This window comes from Numida meleagris, chromosome 6, assembly GCF_002078875.1.
Source record: "Numida meleagris isolate 19003 breed g44 Domestic line chromosome 6, NumMel1.0, whole genome shotgun sequence".
Classification (NCBI taxonomy): domain Eukaryota; kingdom Metazoa; phylum Chordata; class Aves; order Galliformes; family Numididae; genus Numida; species Numida meleagris.
In genome coordinates, this window is record NC_034414.1 from 45,055,780 (window position 1) to 45,073,578 (window position 17,799).

At 35.3% G+C, this 17,799-nt stretch overlaps 1 protein-coding gene across 18 annotated transcripts in view; it reads right to left on the minus strand.

Moving 5' to 3' along the window:
* The window catches only part of EFCAB11 (EF-hand calcium binding domain 11), a 106,406-nt gene that overhangs the window by 54,540 nt on the left and 34,067 nt on the right, over window positions 1–17,799 (minus strand). The window contains exon 6 of one of the 18 annotated variants that reach the window (XM_021402362.1): window positions 9,657–9,711. The exons of the other annotated variants lie outside the window; for them this stretch is intronic. Coding sequence (XP_021258037.1) covers window positions 9,657–9,711 — 55 coding nt within the window. The remainder of the gene's footprint in view (window positions 1–9,656; window positions 9,712–17,799) is intronic. 18 annotated transcript variants of the gene reach the window in all.

Consider the following 17,799-nt stretch of genomic DNA (forward strand, 5'->3'; position numbering starts at 1 on the left):
ACAAAATCAGGTTTTACAGAGCCAAAACTAGGAACACAGGAAAAAGAAATGCAGATAATATCCCTAATGGGAGGCTTATCACAGAAAGAAGATCATAAAGAGCTTAGGAACCTTAGTGGAAAAGCAACCCAGTGTGAGCTTTTGAGGAGTAGTCAAGACATAAATAGTGAACTCTTTTTGTGATACATAAATAAAGGAGCAGCATTATTTACTCTGTAGATGTGAAATGTCATGGTTGACATCAGCACTGAAAAATTGCATTCAGCTTGTGTCTGTTTTTTTGTGTTTTTTTTTTTTTTTAAGAATACTTAAAATGTTAGATGATGCAGAAACCTAACATGACAACAATTATTTGAAAAGAGAAATTGCCTAAAGGAATTCAGTTCCTCCATTTCCATCACATGCTGTTGATATGACAAAAGGCTACCTCGATGCAGAGGATATTTTATAACAAAGAGATGGTGAACAAAAAAAGTCATAAGGCTTAAGGAGAGACTAAATGAGGAGTAAAACAAAAATGTATAGGAAAATATGAGTCAAATTATATAGCCATATAGCCTGAATGTATAAAATAGTCAGGATAATATATTTTTAAAATCTTTTAAAAACAACTACACTTATATCAAAGGAGTTCAGACAGTTCCTCATCTCTTCCCATTTTACTAAGTGCAACTGTATTAAAACCATCATCCTTGCTGAGGACTAGATTTCTAATTCTAAAGCCTACTAATTTTGCCTTAAATTGCCCAGTGAAAGCATTGAGACTGACTCAGAGATTGTCTATTGTCCCCACAGCATTAACTCATCAGCTGAGAAAAAAAGGGAGTCTAAAAATCAAATCTTCAGATAAATCTAGCGCATTTAGTGTTTATATCCTTTTGTCTCCTTGCAGGTCTGAACAGATTCAGATGAAAACATGAAATACCTTACTTCATGGCTAACTGTTTTTATCACTAATATTCATCTTCTGCTGTTGCTTAAAAGCCCCACTCAGGCTTGAGGTCTCACTTAACAAGAAACTGTAAAATAAAGAAAACAAAGCCCAGAAAATGAGCTTATATCTAAAAAAACCAAGACATTAAATAATAATAATAATAAAAGCTGAAGTAGAGGAGAACTGGTCCATTCAAATGCTGCAATGCTGCCTAAATTGGAACTTAGGTTAAAACTTTCCAAAACGCTACATGGCAAATGGACAGCCTTCCTTCCAGAGCTGCCAGGTCTTTGAGAAGTGTGATTAGGCATCACCTTGCTAAGCCAAGGACTGTGTGTGACAGGTGCTTACTCACAAGTGTACCCAGAGATGGTAGATGCAGAGGAGGGCATGTATGCACCTAATGCTCTGGCTCAAACAGCTACAAGCTGCACTTTCCCCACATTCCCCGGAGAAGTGTAAATAGTTAAACACTATCAAACAACTAAATTCAGTGTAACAAGATGGTATCCAAATTTTGCCTCCTCCATATGATACTCTATTACTGAAAAAGAACAATACTGGTCTCTAGTTAACTTGCAGACCACGGGGAAAAAACACACAAATCCATGTATTTCATGTTTTTTTCTTAGTATTTAGAGCTGCACTCTCAGATCTTGCAAGCTAGATAGGATCAGATCTAAAAAATTTTAAATAAAAGGCATAGGTTGGAAAAGTACAATAGAGTAGTACTTGTGTTCCAGCATTCATTCTTCTAAGTTATACTTCAAACAATGTTCTAGCATGGACAAAGTAGATACCCTGCAACTTGAGATCTAATCTTTTTAAAAAGATTAAAAGTTGAGTATTGAAGTTCATGGACATATCAATAGGCTAAGAGGTGGCAAGTTAAACTCTCCTATTTGTACAAAGCTGAAAAATCATGATGCAAACTTGGAAAGCAGTGGCAAATGTCCTCCTTGATAAATGATGCAATTTTCTCATGCTCTCAGATGTCCAACTTTCATGAACAATCTGCTTGTTTCTTATGTTTCCAGCGCACATCCGCTCATTTGTGTGCAGCTGCCCTAGCACAGTTTGCTTCCTTGAACTTCACAAGTTAAGATACACTTGATGGGGTAGCACTATTTGCACAAAACTGAGTCCAATATCACATTCAACAGATATTCTTACTCAATCTTGGTTATTACATATTTGTTTCCTACACTTTCAACTGGATACTACCAATCACTTAAACCTATCATAACCTGAATTTATTGCAGAACTAGGGATAAAAAGAGCATTCCTGTCTCTGCTACACAATCCACACTGCAAACACGGGAGACATCCTTGCTGTTTCTTTTCAATCTCTCTACAGCATTTGATATAGCTAATGAACAAAGAACTGTAGGTAAAAGAGGCTGACTACTCAGAAACAGTTCACTTCAGGAGAGTGACCACCAGAGAGAAGCAGAAGAAAATTGTGCCTCAGTTTCCTTTTTCTTCAATCCTATTTAAAACACAGACATAGAAACTTAAAGAACTGGAAAGGTGTCGTGAACTCCAGTTAAAATACTGTGTAGGGATTATTAAATTCAATCCTTTCATCATATTGTGTTGTATACAGTAACAGTATTACCAAACTGCATTGGTACTCAAGCTCATGGATAAAAAGTAGAAGGTGAAAGCAGAAACCAAGAAAAAGAGAAGTTACACTGGTGGCAGGAAGAAACACTTTAAGGAGCTTGTGGCATCACAAAGTACCTTCTGGATGAAGGTGAGTCGGTCAGACATTTAAAACTGATCTTGGACTTCCCTCTGGCAATAATGCTAAACCAGGTACAAAAATTCATCCCATCTTTGCTGTTGATGATTTGGCCTTCATAATACATGCCTTTGTCACCTTTCAGCTGGACTACAGCAATGCTGTATCCTGGGCACACGGCCATTAGCCCTTAGGAAACTCAGAATAGCACAAAACACAGCAGCACATTTCCAGGGAACCCAGGGAACTATAAGCTCATCAAATTGGCTTTCATCTTCTGCACTAGTTCCTGTTAAATACTGAGCCAAGTTCTGTGTCTTTATCATTATCCTTAAGGTGTCCAATAGTCTAGGCACGAAATACCTACACATTTAATTGAAAATCTGCAGCTCAGCCCCATTAAGGACAAAGCTTAGTTTATGCTGTAGATAGAGCTCTGACAGAGAATAGCCTAAAGCAGTCTAACACATTCTCCTTGAATCCAAAGTATCAGCACTTGCTGTTGAGTACAAGAGGTACTCTTTGAATCTTAACCTCACTAACAATTTCTTTCATAATAATAACACAATAGTTTGAAATTAATTCATAAAAATTTCAGTTTTTTCTTTGCTGTAAAAGGAGACAATGAAGGAAAATAGAATCACACTGAGATGTTACCTCTATTTGTTCTGAAAATGAATCCTCTACTGCATGATAATGAAGTGTATACAAATACATAAATAGAAGAGCAGTTGCTGTTTTTTTTTCCAAATGCAGTGGCACTGTATGTCCTGCATGAACCGAGATATTAAATGTACACTGCAATTAATCTAATTGTTAAAAAAATACATACATCAGAGGAATGTGTTTAGAAACCTTTAGGAAAAAACAAAAACAAAATATTAAGCAGTAAGCATTCAAAATGTTTAAGGACCCAAGTGTAATTTATTTTCAGTAAGACAGACTTGTAAATGCCTACCAGACACAAAAGTAAAACTTAGACACATTTAATGATTTCGTTTAAATTTTATTATACAGTAATATATTTAAGGTGATATAAGAAACTGAATTTCTCATGCCATACCTCACATGCAAGAATTAAAAAAAAAAAAATAATCTAGAAACACTCTATTCAGTAAAGGACAAATATAAATGAAAATTTCTGCAGGGATATAATAATCTTTATCTCTCTTTATAAATTATCAAAATCAAAGCCATATAATATTAACAAAAGTACCAGTTTTACCAACAGAATCCGTCCTGTCATCAGTTCACCCTTAGGAGTATTACCAGTTATATAATCACAATGTAATAAAAGCTTTTGAGAACTGATGACTATTCAGAGGAAAGGTCCAGCCTCCCATTTAGCTTTCTTTGAGGCATCACGCACCCATTTTCAACACTTTAAGTGCAATGAATTTTTTCTTAATTGTATTTATTAATACCAATGTAGATAAGAGGGTCTGAAATCTTACTTCTAGCATAGTATTTCCTGGTAGACAGATTTATACTCTAAATGTCACTCAAGTCTTCAAATAAACAAGCAGTTGCAAGGAACGATAAACACATTACCATTAATGAAAAGAAATCCTTCTATCTTAAAGACTATAGTATCAAAAAGGAAATCAAATAATTTCTATTTCAAATATACAATCACTTCAACTGAGTTATCTACTACCATCTTGAACTTGATTATGAAATGAAAGAAATGAGACAGGGATGATAATCATTTTATCCTTTAAGAACAACTATTACAAAGAGCTTTTCACTTTGTGCCTAACAGTTTTTTATATGTTATGATCTGTCTAGAAAAGAAGTATATGGATGAGGAAAATCATGTTTCCAGTAACAGAATTTTCTCAGTAACAAGAAGTTCTACAAAAGGAATAATGAAGGAAAAGAGACTACTCCAACAGATGGTGTCACAGATGAATACACCAATGGAGTTAAGACAGGGATGAGTTCAGATCTTAAGATTTGGTAAGGGTTTGTAAACTTCAGAATTAATGTAGCAGAGATTACACACATTTGCCAGTCATGGATGCTGAGCATATATTCACGACTGGATGAGATGAGAGACTTTGTGGTTCTCACTACGCATTCACGGACATATTCCAAATGAAATCCTAGAAACAATTAACAAGCAGGGGGTCCAGACAGGTGACAAACAAATACCTACGCAGCTTCTACATGGACTGTCCAAAAAAAAAAGGAGTTCCAAGGACCGAACAAGTGCAACTGATTTGTCAATATGCTACAGACAGGCTGCTGTGGAACACAAAGATAAAGGAAAGAGGCACGTTTGGGTTGTCCTGAGGTCTGTAAAAACTGGTATTTTTCCTATGGAACACTAATGCCATCTTCCTCTAGGAAGAGACCAAGCCACTGTTTAGTCTCCATCAATGTTCAGCAAGTGCCGATGAATGTCAATAGGTGCCATTTTTTCCACATGGAGGAATTCAGTTTCACACCTCTGCTTTGTCTGCACTTCCACATCAGACACCATTTTGTCAGACTGCCCCTCTGCTGCCATTTGTCACACAGCAACAAAATGGAACAGAATATTGGTAGCAAGGTTCAACCCCTACTGCCGTACCACCAAAATCCATCTCTGATGCTGTGGACCAACATAATAAAATAGGAAGCATTACTTTCAGAGCAGCCCTCATACTTAAAAGGGCGTGGGAAAGACTGTATAACCCTACCACGAGGTAAGTTTTGCTGAAACCCCTTTTGCATTCTCAGTTACTGCAACATTTGAAATACTTTGAAGAATCTTGTCTATTACTGCAAAATGTTTTAGAATGTTTTAAGCAGATGCTCCTTTGTGGCTGAGTAAACATAAAACTAACATTGTGTTGCAATTTCAATCAAACTTAAATGTGGTCTAAATGACTAGTTTGAAAGAAGAAAACTAGTAAAAATATCACTAAAGCAGCTAGCACAGCAACATATGATTGAACGTGATATGTAAGATCTGCTTTCTATTCTATATAGAATAAAACAAAACACAAATGGGAAAAGAGAAATCTATATCAGTTACTGTGCTACATAAAGGAAACAGTTTATGGAGTGCATATTTTTAATAATTAGAGAAGTTCAGTAAACAGGAACAGAATCAATCTGCTCTGTTGATATGTGAAACAAAACTTCACAGCAAGGAACTTCAATGCTGTAATAGCTATCACGTGATCACATACAGAGGTAGCCAAAGTTTTCAATACTGTAAGATTTGGAAACATCACTTCAGCCACTAAAGAGATAAGAAAGGTACTTCAAAGTTTACTTTGTCCCATCATGACAAGACATTTCAGTAAGTGTGAAATCAACTTTTGTTCCTGTGAAAAATGATTTCTAAATGTTTGTCAGCATATAAAAGTAAAATTTCAACAATTTTATGGAGATTCTACCTCATATAATGTTATAGATTTGATCTGTAAAAATAATATTGAGTTTTCTTACTCAGTCATAATATGCAGTCAGTTAAATTTCTTTAAAATTCCAATGAAAAACAACATCACCTCTTTTATATCTACTTATAAACAAATCTAGTGCAATAAAAACAAAATCAAAAGAGCTTGGGAAACTGTAAAATGGACATACGTCTGGAAAAGCAGAAAGTTTCTGATCAAAATTTCTGCCCAACATAAGAAGAAAAACAAAGTAATTTGCCTCAGAAAAATAATGGACACTTTTATCATGCTCTGAGTACAAGAAACAAACTTCGAAGAAACTTTTTTTTGTAGTTATTTATTAAAGTTGCAAAATAAAACCCAAACATAAATCCTTCTGTTGATATGCAATCATAATGAGCCAAAAACAAATGATGGCACATGTTACATGCAAAAGATACAAGTTTTCACATATTAGTATACATTACAGAGCTCTAGTTCTTAATATTGCCATGTGTTAATAGCAGCTTAAATTGATACTTATCCCTTGACTTAGGGAAGTACAGAGATATAGCCAAAACAAACTTTCATTAATACTTCACTAGGTAGAACTATCATACTGCAGATTCATATAACTGATCTCTTAAACTAAGCACGAGCTGTAACATTATTTAAAATTTTTGGTGTAAACTTGAGAAACACAACTTTTCTATAATATTTTATTTAAAAAAAAAAGGAGAAGAATATGGCATTTTTGTTACACTTACTTCTGGAAAAAGTAAAATGTCAGCAAGACCTCTTTTGTAAACACTGGCATTCATATGAGATTTTGTACTTCATATGGGTTTGGTTCTCAATAAAGCATTTCAACGCTTCAGTGAAAAGCGAATCTCTCCCAATTCATTTTATTTTCACCAGAACATCTCACTGTGATCATCTATTGACATTATTAATAAATCAGAGCAGACTTATCCCCCTGTGTACATTAAGAAGTACAGGTACTATGGTTTCTGTGACTAGCATGACATGAGAGAAAAATTCCTCATAAGATAAATCAGAATCACTGAGGCATGCAGTCAGCCCTATACTTCTGATTATTATACTTTGCCTGCCTAAACGACTCCCTGACATTGCATATGGTAAGCCTTATGTCTTGATTCCAACTTGTTTCTTGTGTTATCGTACATTTCTGTCACATTTCTCCTCAGAAGCAGCTTAACTCAGTGATGGGCTAATGAATTTGCATATCTGATTGTGGAATACGTGAAGTGATGCAAAAATGCAGCCTTCTAAGATTACCTGTATTCCATGTTGTAAATCATAAAATGTTTTCCAGTACCAGTGGGCCAGCTTATGTTTTTTGTTTAGAGGCAGAAATTTCAAGAAATTTCAGTTGAGATGTAGCAGTAATTTCTAAAAATGGTATTAGGATTTTTCACTTTTCGCTGAGGCCACTTGCACTTGAGTAATGTTATGTCCAGTGAAGGACATCTTAATATCAAATATTTTTTTTCAAAGATTTGGTATAAAAAAACCCAAATATTCTGTCTTCCCCAGATTTTTCCTATATACCTTAGTCTCAATTTCAGATCACAGCAAATTAATTTTTCTAGATAGATAGGTGGCTTAGAAAATTCTTAATTACTTTCAAAACAAGTGAATCATAAGATATTATATTGGTTGTTCCAAAAGTAATGCCTCCTATTTATTACCATGAAAACTACAACAGATATAAAGAGCACAAGAACACTATTTGATAGAGCAAATTCTCAGCTACATAAGACCAATTTTCAACACAATCTCCACCATGAGCTATGTATTTTCATCAGCCACGAACAAGAGCCTGAATGCTACATTCGTAAAAATCTGCACCAGTGAGGGTGACTCACTATCGCTGTCACCATTGCTGAAATGCACCACCCATTGCCTCACTGTGCTCACATCCACTGTTCAGTCTCCATAAACGTTCAGCAATTTTCAATGAATGTTAATGAGTGCAATTGTTCCCTCATGGAGGAATTCAGTTCCACCCCTTTGTTTCATCTGCACTTCCATATCAGCCACCATTTTGTCAGACTGCCCCTCTGCTGCCATCCATCACACAGCAACAAAAAGGAAAACAATATAGGTGGGAAGGTTCAATCTCCACTGCCCTACTACCAACATCCACCTCTGACGTTGTGGGACAACATAATAAAATAGGATGCATTACTTTCAAAGGAGCCCTCATACAATAAAACAAAGTGAATTTCTGTTAAGTGAATTTTCTATTCATTTATGTAAATATTATCCACAAAAAAAAAATACGAGGTAAAAAAAATAGCATTAACTGTGCACCAAAAGTACTCCACTTTGATATCTTCAGATGTTTACATTTTCTAATTAATTATTCTCATTTTTCTCCCAGCTCAGCAACTAGATTCACCATCTGTTTCAATATAAACCAATGCATAATGGTAGCAGAGAGCTGGATAACATTAACTGCCCCAAAAGCTGCCTTGATAAAAACAGATGGAATCATACATGCATAAGCTTTAAATGCGCAGTTGCTGAAACTATACTGTTTCTATAAAAAGGGAGCTTTCTGTGTTTATTTAAAGAAAACTAGGCCAGCTAGCTAAACTATTTCAGTAAAGGATGTGTTACTATATATTTTAAACATTGACTAAACTATCATGAAACCTGCATGCATCATGCAATGGGTTCCTATTTATCAGTACTGTATTCAGGAAGCAAAGATATGCATCAAGACATAAAAATACAAATACATGCTATAGGCAGGGTTATGAAGAAAACAAGAGATTTCTAGATTTATAGGTATCAGAGATTTAGATGAAATCCTACTTATTTACTAAATATACTAAATAAAGATTTTACATAATCAATTATTCTACACTAGCCAAATTCTATTTTCATTAAACTGTATTATGTATGTAAAAGAAATACTGTTTGTAGAAGTACTAAAGAAGAACCTTCTTTCACCAATATCTTATTCAAGTTCTTTCAACATGCACAACATCAGCATATGCAACATCTCAGAAAGAGAAGCAACATATTTATATTCAATATTCTTAAAGTAAAAAGGCTGCTACTTAAGAGCCCATGGAGCTAGGCTATCTCCACCACTCACAAGAGCTATGCTGAAAGAGGTCATTGAACCAAGTGCTTACTCCAACATGAATACTTAATTTCATAAAACCTATGTTCCTTGCTGCCTTAGGGGACTTCCATAGATGAATTAATTAAAAAAAAAACATAAAGAAGTGAGAAAATTAGAGAATTTACAATGAAATTCTTCCATTCTTAGGTAAAATTTCTTTTTCCATCAGAGGAATCAGTTCTATAGTTTTCTTTCTGGTATTGAGAAATGACTGTAATAGGTAAGAGGGGTAGTAGGAAAGAAGAAGATTACGTTTTCAAAACAAGGATATGATTACATTCAGGGATTACAAATTTTAATTGGCACTTCACATTTTTTCAAAAAACTGTATCCTTCTACAGCAATCCGTAGATAGTCACGTCATGTTCTATTGATAAATGTTCTGGTACAAGTGCACCCTCTAACCCAGTAAGAAGATTTAACACAAAAGCTAATGCATTTACATACCATCTGAAATGAACTAACTTCCTCCTTAACCTTACATTCTCTCATCAGAAACAACCTAAGAAAAATAAAGAATACAAACACAAAAATTATCGCACTAAATCAGACCATTGGTTAACTTGTACCCTGCTTTTGACAGTTATTGAATACAAGATACTTCTGGAAAAAATGCTTAGGACTTGCCCATAGTCCTAAGTATTGAACTAAGGCATTCACAGATTAACATTCTTCCCAGTGCTCCTTGCTACATGGCTGCTTTACACTCTCAGAGTTCATATTTCGTAACTTTAAAAACCATCAATTTAATGTAACTTTCTGTAATTTTACTCCGCACATAAATGCTTTAGCCTTTTTAAAGATATTGGGGTTTATATAAAAGCTTAGTGTTCATACAATCCTCAGTGCACTTTTTTCAGATTGTGTTTCACTACAGTGTAATTACTAGTTTGTAGTTTCTTGCTTTTTTACCATCTCTTTTGTTTCTTTCAATCATGTACACTCTTATTCCTCTCTCACCCAAGCCAATTCCAATCTTTCAATTTCCTCTCACATCGAAGTTTGCCCTTACCTGTAAAACGTATTCCCCATTTCTGGCATTTTTCCATTAAAAACAAAGCCCTCTGAAGTCAGGAGGTAGAATTTAGGCGGTCTAACTTGTCACCTGAGAGTACTCTTTAGTTTAACTAGTTTTCATCTCATCACCGGAGAGAGACACCTTCTAAAGCAAGGCATACCATCCTATTACAGGTACCTAATATAGGTGGGATGAATCATCTCCTGTAAGAAATACTTCGAAGATGAGACTATCAGTTCCCAATGATTCACACTGATTAAGTATGAGAAAGGAATACGAGCAGTTTACAACAATATATTACAAATATTCCAATATTGCTTTTATCTCTTTCTCCCTTTACTTCCCAACACTATTTCCATCAGTTTCTGACTATTGATTAATATAAGCCGAGATATTCATTGAGATGGCCATGGTAGTATTCAGTACTTCCTTGAGTAGTTGCTGAGTAAATTTAGAACTCAGAATGAACATGACTATTGCGAACCATTCCTTTGGATATACATATAGAGGCCACTTTGAAAGTAACGCCTCATATTTATTTCTATGGAATTTACAACAGATACAAAGAGAACAAGAAAATATTTTGATAGAGCAAATTCTCAGCTACAGGACACTATTTTTCAACATGCATTTTTGCCGGTGATGAACAAGAACCTGCATGCCATGACTGTAAAAATCTGCACCAGCAGAAGTGACATTTCATACCCATAAATCCCAAGGAAATTAATGAGATTCCCATACCTAGCAGTGTAGGTGATTTTAAAAGACTATAGGGAAAAACAGACAGTCAACCTTCAATGGTGAATGAGTACATTAGAAAAATTAGGAAATCTTCTACCAAATGATATTATTACTTAACATGTAAATTTATCTATAATTACTCCTTAGAGTTCTATTTTCTTAATGACAAAAAAATTATCTGTGATCAAATGCAACTGTTTATTTACTCTGAAATACTGTGAACTGTCAATGGCTTTACAAACAAAACAGGAAGACAAATGAAAACAGAGTAGTAAGTAATGTCTTTCAGAATTTAGATATAAATAGTATAGTCTTCCCCACAAAGGCTTGCTCTGTAAATAAGTGACATTTCTTTTTCTCAAAGGAAATCATATGCAATTGGAAAGGCACTGCATAAACAGTGGGATGCTTTGTTCCACTTAAAATACTGACATATGAATTTAATAACCAATCATAGACAGAATCATAAAGAAGAGATATGGCTGGCAGACAGATGGACTAGCCTAGAATTTGAGGTCTGTGTGCAGTTATTGAATCAGTCAAGTCATTCCATTCAGTCCGTGCTTCAATTTTCCTGTTTACAACATGGAGAGAATCTCCTCTTTGCCCCCTAAGACCTTCTGATTTTACAGTTTAAAAGTGGTTATAAGGCACTCAGATCCTCGTCTGATATGTAAAAGTTCCTATTTACTACATTCATCACTAATAATTCATAATTTTGTTATGATATCCAACAAAAGACCTTTTCATCCCCACTTGACCAAAGATAAATTCACAGCTGCTCTGCAGTTTACACATGATCCACAGTTCTTTTGATTTCTTTTTTCATTTCTACCTGTACTACTTCCCAATTTTCACTCTTTTTTTCCTGTTTTTTTTTTTTTTTTTTTTTTTTAACATTGCAGCTGTTGTAAAAGAGTTAAGTAAGGAATTTGTATTTTGGTCCAAAAGATGGCAAGACTAAGTCAATCTTCCCTCTTCTGGTAAGAAACGTAAAGATATTTCCCTTGTACTGAGGAAGCTCTGCTTTGTAGTTCCTGACAGACCAAAGTGTTGAAAAGTAATCAACTAGCAACAGGAAAAGAAGTAATGGCCTCAAGTTGCACCAGGGGAGGCAAGCTGCATATTAGGAAGAATTTATTCTCATAAAAAATGGTTAGGCATTGGAGTAGGTTGCCAAGGGAAGTGGTGGAGTAACCATCCATGGAGGTGTTTAAGGAAAGGGCTGATGTAGCACTTAGTGACATGGTTTGGTGGGAAAATGTTGGGTGGTAGGTGGATGGTTGGATTAGACGATCTTAGAGGTCTTTTCCAAGCTTAATGATTCTATGATTCCAGTTGAAGTCTGAAAATGACTGGATAACTTGAAGGAAAAGTTCTACCATTTTGTGCATTCCTCTGCAAAGCTGAGTAGAAGATATTTTTAAATGCATAGGTTGCTTCAAAAGTAATACCTCACATTTATTTCCACAGAAACTGCAATAGATACAAAGAGTACACAAACAATTTAATATAGCACATTGTCAGCTACAAAACACTATTTTTTAACATAGTCACCACCATTAGCTATGCATTTCCATGGGAGGCATTACTTTCAGAGCAGCCCTCGTAGATCTGTCCTTGAAATGAAACAAATATTACTAACTTGAAGTACTTCCTACTAATAATATTAGTAATTATGAATTACTAATATTATAATTAGTAATTATGAAGTACTTCCTACTAATAATATTTCTGCCTCACCTGGTCTCTTTTTGTGTCTCAATAGCCAGTATTAGCTTTATATTAGCATTAAAAATGTGAAAAAAAACTAACTTTCTGAATATCTTGGGCAATTTGCCTATGGACAGAGAAGAACCTGCTCATCATCATTTTCAGCGACAAAATTGGAGATATTTAGAAAATCAATTACAGTGCAGCTTCCATGTATCCTGATTTTTCTCTTCATTCCTGAGCAGATGCTAAGAAGGTATAAAAAAAATGGCATGACGGCTCAATTCTCTTATTCTGACTAGTAAGAGATTGTTGTGAAGGCAATTTCATGTCTCTTTCCGTAGGAATAAGAATAGTCAGTTACTCATCTATTTCCAAATGAATAGATAGTACTTTAATTTGGAGTGCCAATATCCAGTTTCTGTAAGACAAAGAACATTTTAGGTTCAAAAATCAGTTATGATGTAATTAGCGTAATGCTTTCACAATTGAGACACTCTAACATCTGAAAAATTCACTAGATAACTGGATAAAGCAAAGGAATGAATCAATCAAGCAAGACTTCAAGCATAAAAGTTCTTAAAATTTTGCATCTTTTAAACTAATTATTTTTTGGTGGAAACAGTCCCTTAAATGCAATACTGCAATTTAAATGGCGGTACAATAAAAAAAAGTTTTAACAAAACCAAGAATTTTGAAAAATAAAAATAGCACATACTAGTATCTCTTCACACTTGGATGCTACCAAATTTATTGCATCAAAACAGCTAAGGTGCTCTTAGTAGCACTAAAATCAGTGAGAAATAATGGTCTAAATGTTAAAAGATCAATAATATTTGACTTATTCTACATTTACTAGAGCTGGTGAAGATACTAATACACAACTTCTATAAATAATTGCATTTACATTCTTATTTTATCATAATCTGACAACAGAAATGGGATTTTGGAAGGAAAAATCTTTGCTGACCATCATTCTCCGTAAGTAATTTTCTTCTTTGCCTCTGACCAGCTTTATCCATTTGTGCGGAACATAGTGCATTTGGTGTTTTAGAAATTACACTTTCAATCATCAGCAATGCAATGGAACAAAATACTAAAGTTAAGTGCTGAAAAGTGTACAGCGGTCTTTGCAGTCTGGTGAGTAATTATGCAAGACAAGCATCATACATTTGTAGTACGTGATATTTACCCTTCTTACATCCAACTATTTTTCTGTTATAGAGGACAGTCATGTTTTTAATTTGTAGCTTCTTACATTTTTACTATGCGAATCAATGAAGCAATAAATTTGTTTGTAATGAAGGAATATTGCTGCACATTGAAATTTTAATGATAGTAGCACCACAATACAGATTTAACCTGATTACTATGATAAAGAACAATATAACTGAATTCATATACACTCTTACATCCACAAGAAAACATAGTTCCGATTGGTACAAAATACTATTACTCCTAAGTATGACTTTACTGATTAGTAGATTGTTCCCAGATTATAAGTTCACCATATTTTCAAATAGATTACTCAATTCTGTGCAGATATCATTTTGTTTTAACAATCATTTTTGTTTTTCTTTTTTCTATGAACTGTTGTAGAGAAAGTTAATCTTTCTCATGTACAAATGGACCAGAAAGCAGATATGTAAACCAATAAAAAAGAAATCAGTTCTATAACTCAAGATGGTGTGAACCTACTTGTTACCCTCTTCTCCTCTGTTAACACAGTGGTGTTTACAACCAAATTCCCCTGCTGTCATTCTTAGAGTTTTTCCTTTCAGCTGAAACTCTAGATTCATATTCAGCATTCCAGACTACCTTACTTTTCTTCCTATTGCTTAAACCTTCAATGTTAGTAAAGAAAATGATCTCGTATATTATTCTCTCTTTCTTACTACTCCTTTCTGAATTCCTAACAAAAATTAAGAGATTTTTTTTTCAGGAATAGTAACATCCCCCTTCTTTTTTCATGGAATCTCAGAATGGCCTAGGTTGAAAAGGACCATAATGATCATAGAGTTTCAACCCCCCTGCTGAGCGCAGGGTCGCCAACCACTAGACCAGGCTGCCCAGAGCCACATCCAGCCTGGCCTTGAATGCCTCCAGGGATGGGGCATCCACAACCTCCCTGGGCAACCTGTTCCAGTGTGTCACCACCCTCTGAGTGAAAAACTTCCTCCTAATATCTAAACTAAACCTCCCCTGTCTCAGTTTAAAACCATTCCCCCTTGTCCTGTTGCTATCCACCCATGTAAACAGTCGTACTCCCTCCTGTTTATACGCTCCCTTCAAGTACTGGAAAGCCACAGTGAGGTCTCCCCAGAGCCTTCTCTTCTCCAAACTACACAAGCCCAGTTCCCTCAACCTTTCCTCATAGGAGAGGTGCTCCAGCCCTCAGATCATCTTGGTGGCCCCCCTCTGAACTCGTTCCAAGAGCTCTGCGTCTTTCTTGTACTGAGGGCCCCAGGCCTGGACGCAGTATTCCAGAGGGGGACCACCACCTCCCTCTCCCTGCTGGCCACTCCTCTTTTAATGCAGCCCAGAACATAGTTGGCCTTTCAGGCTGCAAGCGCACACTGCTGGCTCATGTCCAGCTTCTCATCCACCATTTCCTCTAGTTAAAAACGTATTAGAAAAACTGCCATTAAATCACTAATATGCTGGTTGGAATAAAAATAATCAAATGATGAACATTTTGGATGTAAAGCAACAATTTTCTTTATCAATATCTACAGGGTGTGAGAAGTTACAAGAGATTACATGGATTGTTATGAATACCATTCAAATTGCTATAGGAGCAACAAAAACTGGTATTTCCACATCAGAAAATTCTTATGAAGGATATTTTTAAAAGAATTTTACTAATGGGAAACTTAACAGTTACTAATGCCATTTACAGCAATCAATAACACACACTGACCACTTTCTACACTGCATTATATATCTGTCCGAGCAAAAATAGAGCTGTGTTATTTCAGCCTAGAATGCAATGCTACACTAGAACTGAGGTTTATAATACCCACAGATAGGATTGTGAAGAAGACTGAAGAGCAACTGAGAGCAGAACTGAGACTTGCAACCAGGGGGGATAAGGAATCATGTATTTGAAATGTTCAGATAGTAAACTGAGAAATCAAGTCATCCAGCCTTTGTGCCTCACTGCTGAAGAAGAGTATCTGAATTCTAATTGATTTGATATTGTATCTTTTGGTAGCTTTGAGCAAGTGATTAGGCTTCTTTGTCAGCTGTTGCTCTGTCTGCTTACCTGTTTGGACAGGCTATTTAGAAAGCTCATGCTAAAACAAATGTCTACCTCAATACAGCGCACAAATTCCAGAGAGCAAAGTGGTAAATACTTGGTATTAAATAATAACACTGTTCAAATACAAAATTACACTGAAAAGGAAGGTCTAAAGATGATACTGTTGCATCTCAAAGTAGGACTTCTGGAACATTTTCACTGTTTAGATTAACAAGCATGTAAAAACATTTTCAAAAGTGAATTAAGAGCGCTGTGGTTTATGGGTGGAAAGAAAAATTTTCTTACTGTATGAAAGCTTTAACTACTGTGAAAAGAAAATAGAGCATTTTTTAAAGATTCAAAAAATGTACTGTGTTTCAAATGAGTTTCCACTTGACAGCAATGAAACTGTTCTTCTTCCTTACGGTGACTTAAAAAAATCTAAAATTCAGCTGATCACAGGAAGATCATTAATAGGTTCATGGGATTAAAACTCAAATGGGTTGCTATAACCATACAGTCTTTCCTTATGAATAAGGTTCCAAAGTTTCCAATCAATAATACTGCTGGTTAAGTAAATTATTCAGTTCTTCTTTACAACTAGTCAATCTTTTTTTTTTTTTTTTTTAAAGTAAGATACAGATACAACTGCTTTATTTTCAGCAACCTTTGAAGAAGTAAGAGCTCCTTTCTACGGCATAGGTATCTATACATTAATTAAATGTTTTAATGAACTGACTTAGATAAATGGATGAAAAGTAACAGCTGTGATCATATACTGTTTTACTCTTGGAAAACATCTCCTTCTCTATAACCTTGAATTATATAGTTATGGAGTATCAATGCATGATGGATACTCCATATGAGGAAAGTTTGAGTAACCTGAGTCTGTTCAGCCTCGGGAAAAGAAGTCTGAGGGGGAGATCTGATAAACGTTTATAAATATATAATGGGAGGGGGGAGGCAAATGGATAAGGACAGGCTCTTCTTGGTGGTTTGTAGCGATAGTACAAGGAGTAACGGCCTAAAACTTGAACATAAGAAGTTCCATACTAACATGCAGAAGAACTTCTATATGGTAAGGGTGACAGAGCACTGGAACAGGCTGCCCAGAGAGGCTGTGGAGTCTCCTTCTATGGAGATATTCAAGACTCAGCTGGATGCCTACCTGTGTGACCTATTGTAGGGTACCTGCTTTAGCAAGGAGTTGGACTCCATGATCTCTTGAGGTCCCTTCCAACTCCTGTGATTCTGTGATTTCATACTACTGATGACTGAAATATTTGCACAACATCAAAATAACACATGAAATACAAATTTAAAAAGTCACTAGGCTCATTCATTTGACTGTTTTGTGACAAAGATAAAAGATCAGCTTAATTTATGAAAGTCCACTCCTGAAACACATACTGTGATATGCAGCATTACCATTCTGTGGAAGCGCCTAAATGACATGTCTCAAATCTGCTTGGATCTCAGCTGTATTAAGTCCTAATTTTTACCTCTCTGAAGAAATCAGAAGTCTGGTGCCCCTGTCCACACACCTGAACTATACCATACTCAAGGCAATAGAAAAAGATCTGACTTTTACCTGAGTCTGAACAAACTATGATACCGAGTAAGAAACTTCAACAGCAATGGACTGCTTCCTATCACTCAAAGAACCTTAGATTCCTCAGATACAGGAGGCCAAAGTTAACAGCTAGCTATAAAAATACTGTTGTCTTTTCATGTACAATTTTCATATTCTACATACACAGTCTTTATAAACAACATAGAAATGAAACAACAAAAACAAGTAATCAAAAAAGCATTATATAAATCTGTCTGTCCACTGCTCAACATCAAAATGTGCTATTTGGTGAAAAATGAGTAAG